Genomic DNA, 7051 nt, shown 5'->3' with positions numbered 1-7051 from the left:
CACAGTGTGCTGGCCAGCTGCTGAGGCGAGGTGATGCTGTATCACCACCGAGCTTCTGGCTGCTCTACCAGGACCTCATCTCCGCTGCCCTCCGTTAGGCAGCTCCTGACTTCTGGCAAGCATGCGCCTGCCCTGGGTGTGGGGGCCAAGCAGCCTCCCCCAGCCCCGTCCTCCTGCTTTGTGCCAGGGTGGATGAGAGCAGATTGCTAAAGACAAAGCAGGATTGTTTGCAGAAATACCATAGGCCTTTATTAGCTAGTATTTGTTATTAATATTTTAAAATTTCTGGGATATGCCTTATTTAATCAGCGCTTCTCTATTTAGTCTTAAACTAAGTAAGAACTGGAATAGAGGGAAAGTAAGAAACCCTATATATAAACACTCATGTTGAAGTGTAGACACACTGACAAAATTCAGGCAGCTTCAAAATGAGAGATGACATTTTGTCCTTAATTTGTACCAGTGGGAAAAAGGATGTGAAAGGATGTAAATTGGGCACAGAATATGAACTGGGATTTGTGTTCCCACACACATCTAAATGTTAACAATGAATTTAGTCTTTGAAGCTTTCAGTAAAAAACATCTTAAGGAAGTTAAACAAAAATCTGTGCACTGTAAAAATTTTAATTTGATAACAGTCACCAGTTTGCATTAATTATTAAATGTAGCAATTTACTTCTCAATTTTAAAACATTTATTTGGGGTGGTAAATATGTTCTTTTAGAAAGCTTGCTAAAGGACATGCAAATGTGGTGTATACTGGGCATCTTTAAATATATAAAGCAAAATTCCAACGCAAAGCAGTAGCTCTGGTTACACTGTAGCAATATAAGTTTCTAATACATTAAATACTGAAAAAAACCTTCAAATTTCCTTTGGGTATTAAATCAAATTCTGGATTAAATAATTTGTCAAATCTATAGTCTCTTTTTTTTTTTGACTAAAGGTCAAAGATAATTTTTACATTTGTAAGTAAAAAAATCAACAAATAAATAACTGTTTAAAACTTATTTCTTTGATTCTGACTAGACCGTTGTAATTTTCTCCTTTAATATTCCTTAATTTGCTCAATTATTTCATTCCTCTTAATTTCCTTGTCCACATATAACATTCCAGAACAGGGATGTGTAGTAAAATGTTGTCTTGGTCTTATCAATAATAGTGCAAACCAAGGGTACTTAATGTTATCAGTATAACAGTTAATTTTTTAACTAGTGATAGCTGACTTAGTATGGGATACAACATTACAGCTGTTTTATTTTTTTTAAATAAAATAATACCTTAATTTATTTGTATTCCACCAGCATGAATACATTCATTGCAAATTGCATGCACATAAAAGGGAATCCATTTGTAAACTACATAATATCTTAACAATAAATAGTATTTGATCTAATACATGGTGGTAGTGCATTTCTTGTTAAAACTGCAAGCTTTTACCAAAATGAAAACAAACTCTTATTCTCCTTATAAATATTTTAAATATTTTTTAAGTACGTTTCATAACAAGTATATAAAAATAGTATTTTTAGATAAATTAAGAGGTTTCATTTACATGACAAACAACGTGCAACAACTAACCACTCTCTACCAGCTCTATTTGATTGATTGTCTAGATGACATGCAGGGATAATTGTCCCTTTGCCTTCACAGAACTGACAAACAGATCAGCAGGACCCACGGTCACCTGAAGCAAACAGTGCCATAGACATTGTTTGGGAACAACAGTCAGACACCCAGGGAAAGCCTCTGCTTCGATGAACAAAAGCCACCCAAGATAGTTCTTTTGTCCTAGACTTCCAGCTGCTCTGACCCTCAGGGTCTTTGGACTATCACAAAAGTCTGCCAAACAGACCAGTAAGTTATATTTGTATATAAAATGCTTTTCAACATGCTTCTAGAATCTAGAATTTATTTTTTCTTTTCTATAGTATGAACTGGCAGTACCTTTTCTTACTTTCTATAAATCTGAATTTTCATGTTTGTAAGTCTCTACGATTGCCAGAGAAAAGGTCAAATAAATCAGTCATGCAGTACTCTCTAAATTTAAAACTGGCAGCTGTGGAACATGCTTCGAGTACTGCTTCACTGTTTCTCATACTGCTTCACTGTTTCTCTTTATACGTCTATGGCTTGGTAATCTTTATCTTTAACATCCCTTGTGCTTGTCACAATGTCTACTGGGGAATCTGGGGTCTGTGCAGAAACTATTCCGGCTGTTCCTTCCAGGTCCCACGATCCCGGCAGGTTCTCAAGGCTTAGTGAGCTGATTGCTCCTTGGCTAAAGCTACCTTCCTCAGATCTGCTGGGGAGCACGAGGTGTAACGATGTCTCTGATGAAGAGCATACTGAAGAAGAAAGAGTTGCTGAAATAGACTGAAGAGGAGTCAAGGTAGTGTCTGAATGGGAAGAGGTGCATCTTATAAATTGCAAATTGTCTTTCTGAATTACCTGATGCTGGGAGGGGGAATTGTGAAGGCCTGGTGTATAATAAAATTCACCGTCCATAGAATTTTGCAGGTTGGGTTCAGTTCTTTGGGGACTGCTGCCTACCGAGGACAGATCTGTATTCCAAATGTCACATAGCGTGTTGCCACGGGAAAGTTGTGCTTTGGTGCAAGTAAAGTTCCCAGCTTGCATGTGCGTGCAAGGTTGATGTGTAGTCCAAGCCATTCGAGACTGCAGACTTTCCAGGGTGTGACTTCGAGATATGCTGTGCACAGCACAGAACCCTGGAGGCTTCTGGGATGTGAGCAGGTTCTCCAGAAGATGCATCATGTTCTTCATATTCTTACTTAATTGAGAGACTTCTTGAGTTAAAGTTGTCACCTGTTATGGTAGGGCAAAACATCACAGTATTTATTTATGCAGTTACGCCTGAAATACACACATACATAACTTTTTTCCTTGTAACAATATCAGCTTTGATCTGTGGTACAGTGTCTTTATTTTAAAGAAATATACTCTACTAATAGATGTGTGGGAAACAGTCCATCCATCTACCTTACCACAGCTACATGCTACACTTCCTGTGGCATATTGAAATAATTAAAGCGACTCAATTAAAATGTATGACGGAAACACTGTGGGCATAATTCACCTGATTTTAAATGATGCTCTGTATATAAGGAGTGGCCTTAAAGTCAGAACTGAGATGATTTCCAGTGGCAATATGACATCAGTAGCTTCTTGATCAATCATTGAATATTTCAACGCACAAACCTTTTTTATTAACCAATTTTATACTCATGAATGATACAAAACTGAGGTCTTGTGAAATCTTGTTCAGAAATACACATGTGCCATCTTCATAATAAAATAAAAGAAACGATACCCAAAGTTGTCAGATACAAGTAATATATGGAAAATCTGGTGGACTACTAAAAAAAAAAAAAAAAAGGAAACTGAAAACTCTCAAATTCACTTTCTACCTCTAAAAATTTAAACAGAATAAAGCCTATGAAACAGTTTGCTTCCATGTAGTTGTGTTTACATTTGAAAAGTGTTCCATATAACACTGAGAGAGACAGTAATCCACAGCATAGATTACTCTGATATGTATGCAAAAGAATGAATTATATTTTGTATTAGACCTTTTTTTTAAAAAAACCCACTGATAGCATCCAGGTAATTACATGAATTACATGAAGTCTTTAATGTCCCCAAAACTGCTGGTTTGGATAAGAGTTAGATTAACAAGTTCTGAATTTATGTTATAAAGTAAATTGATATATGAACATTAACAGGGATGTTCTTTAGGACATTATAAGGACGTGCTGGGAAATGAAAAGCTTAACTCAAACACAGAAGTGACCCACTCACCATTACAAATGTGTTTGTCTTTCTTTTTCCCTTCTTAAGGAAAAGTTTGTAGGAAGTTCAAATCAGTCAATTATTTTTAATAAATATAAATTAACCTATCAAGAGTTAGAAATGAATTTTGTCTCTGTGGTAGCTAATCAATCTATTTTAGGTCAAACCACTGTCGTTACTGTTAAAATAGAGCTTGTCATACTGACACTGGTGAAAATACTCTGTTGAAAAAAGACATGACTGCACATTTATCTTCAGAATGATAAACCACCTGTCAAAAAGAAAAAAGGCTAATTCAGGGGGCCTTTCTTTGCCCTGAAGTAAATACACCATGTATTAGGTGCCCTACACAGATTAGTTTTCATGTAATCAGAAATAGAAATACAATTTTCATTTTTCTGACAGGATGGTTCCAAAGAAGTCTGCTGGAAAGATATTTCAGAATGAGTTTGACTGCATTACTACAGGCACAATAATTTTAAAGAAATCCTGGGTTAGAAGGAAGCTCCAATACAGCTCCTACATCTATTAGTTTGAGCTAAGAGTTCAAACCCATCATATTGTTTAATAGTTTTGTAATGATCACACTGGATTCCCTGGAGGGAAAATGCTTAAAGGGAGGAGCTCTTGAGTAGAACATTACAGGATCTCTCTCTGTCTCTCCCCTCTTTCTCTGCCTTGTTACCTAGTTAAGTTATGCTAGATAGAAAATAACCATGAAATCTTCTGCCAGCTGAGATTAAACTTCAAATGCCCGATAGGTCACTTGAACTTCAGTTAATGTAAGGGATTAAAATATGTAAGAAAAGTGGTCTGTGAACAGGCTTCCCATGGTGTCAGAGAAGGTTCTTGGTACTGTCAGAGTGTAAGGAAACACACTGTGAGATTTCTGGACAAATCAACTGTACAAGAGCTTCTGTGCTCCTTTAGGAACCTGGAGATGGCATTGCAAAACCTCCAAAAGCTTCTTTGGGAAGAAAGGGGAAGAAGGACAACCAAACCCATGGCTACCTAGATTCAATGTCATCAGTTCTTTTTAGGATCATCACTGACCCCTTCTAACAGATAAAACAACTTTGTTTTCTGTGCTTAGCTTCCCAACTTGCATCCATTTTACAGGGCTTTCTGAAGTCGTGCAGAAAGGAAGATATACTACCTTATGATTATGCACCTTTACCCGAACTATGAATGCTGTATGAAAATATCTGCAACTTTAAACTATCTTGCTTGGTTTGGTCCATGTTTTTCTCTTCTATTTCTGGTTACTTAAAGGCTTTTTAAAAGTTTAATTATTCTTTAACATGTTTCTTTTGACAGTTCATTGAGACAATACAGCAAAATTCAATCCCAGCATCAGTACTTGCGGCAGTCCTGAGTTTCTGTTCATTACAACTTGCTCTATTGCCCAGATACTATTTTTGATATAGCAGCTAGTTTTTAGAGTGCTATCTTCTCATAAGCTTGCTCTCACACAGTCATAGGAACTGACCTGATAAACCAGCTTTTGATGTATGCTTTAATAGTTTCCAGTAGTATGCTAGTTTAAGATCCAAAGTAATTACGCCAAACTTCATTGAGCACTATTTAGTGAGACCTATTTGGACCAATACTGCTTGACACATAGGCAAAGCAAATATGTAATTCTCTGGATAATATTAAACCTTTTCTGGATTTTAGAAACTGTTAGTCTTACTGGATTAAACATCCAATATCTGTACTATTAATTACCATCTATCTCTATATTATTGTATACTTACATAGTATACTATTACTGTTATTATCCATACTATACTGTTTATGGTGCCCTTTTTACACCCTGCAGAGATTCTTGAGCAGATGAAAATAAGCAGGTGTAACAGGGAACAATTTTATCAATAATGCTAACAATTTCATAGCGCTCCAAAAGGTGCAAAAGAACAAAGATTAAAAGCAAAAAAATTCTGAGTCTATGAAACGGAAATTAAAAGCAGTGCAGTTTCCTCCTGAGTGAAAGGACTAATTCTTTGTGTGCTGGTAAGGCTATTCTCTTTTCAGGAGTTCAGTGATTACCACCAGGCAATACAAATAATTGTACAAATGGTTCCCACTGTGTTAGGCAGACAGCTTTAAAATAATCTGTTAGATCTCAAATATAATTGAAATGCTGCCTTAACAGTTTCTAGGATTTGGAAAAGACACTGCAATATCTTCTGATGTAGAAACTGGGATTTATACAGATTTAGGTTGAATTAGCAAGAGGTATTTGGTACTAAGGCTGGTCAAAAGCAATGCTCTGGTACATTTTTAGCAGATCTGTTATAAAGAAATATTTCAAAACAGAGGTTAAAAAACCAGATTTTTTTTTTTTTTTTAACACATGGACTTTAATAGTAACACTTTCTGGTGCCCTGACCAATATAAGTTTTACTAGTTGTATTTTGCATTTTCAAATTACTTCAGCAGTTTCAGTAGGAAGAGTATTTTTCTTTACTACCAGTATTAAATTGTTTTGCATTTTGAATACTTTGTTCCATGTAGTTAAGTATGAATGGGGTGATTGTATTTAAATCTTTCTATAAACGGGATGAGAAGCTCTATATAAGGTAAGATGATGATGGCGGTTGTTGCTTTGTTTAAATAGTATTGGCTAAACAGTTTTCTTTGTCTATTATATATTCCAGCATTTAAATTTCTTTAATGTTATATTTTCTACTAGAATACCTATCTGCAATAAGCGTCTTTTCTTTTTTTTTTTTTTTTTTTTTCCGATTAGAAGCCTAATTCATTGGTATTTTTTTCTCTCTGTGGTTTACTCCCTTTTGCAATTCAAACTTTACCCGGACATCTTCCTACTATGACTCTTTCTGAACTCCCAAAAGTGAAGAAGAAAATTTGCATCTTGAGAAATGGAAGTTGTATTTTGGCAATGCAGGGAAGCTGCCTGGCTTGCATTGTATACGGCTGCTTCTCTATTCCCTTTCTTGGTGTTTCATTGGTTCTTCTATTCTGGTGCTTCATAAAGTCAGGAAGACTTTCAGCCAGAATGAGTTGTCTTTCAAGGCTCAGATTAACTAACTGCATTGTTGACTCAATGATTGAAACAAGAACTGAGCTGAGACAGACTTTTTCCTGATCATCTATTAACATCTCTGTGACCATTGGTGGTATGGTGACAAACATTTCTGATTTAATGGCACTTTAGGAATAAAGCTAGTTGCAAAAGAAAAAAACCTAAACAAACCAACACCCGGTATAGCTA

The 7051-nt window shown here is 35.8% G+C and overlaps 1 protein-coding gene across 2 annotated transcripts in view; it reads right to left on the bottom strand.

The window, feature by feature from the left end:
• Positions 1–933: 933 nt before the first annotated feature.
• The window catches only part of KCNH8 (potassium voltage-gated channel subfamily H member 8), a 200047-nt gene continuing 193929 nt past the window's right edge, over positions 934–7051 (bottom strand). For both annotated transcript variants that reach the window (XM_074900508.1, XM_074900509.1), the window contains one exon: positions 934–2829. In XM_074900508.1, the coding sequence (XP_074756609.1) occupies positions 2119–2829 (711 nt within the window). In that variant the 3' untranslated portion in view covers positions 934–2118. The remainder of the gene's footprint in view (positions 2830–7051) is intronic.

The sequence above is a fragment of the Athene noctua genome, chromosome 2, assembly GCF_965140245.1.
Source record: "Athene noctua chromosome 2, bAthNoc1.hap1.1, whole genome shotgun sequence".
In the NCBI taxonomy this organism is placed as follows: domain Eukaryota; kingdom Metazoa; phylum Chordata; class Aves; order Strigiformes; family Strigidae; genus Athene; species Athene noctua.
Note: the sequence above shows the minus strand (reverse complement) of the source record. Positions and strands in the feature narration are given on the sequence as shown.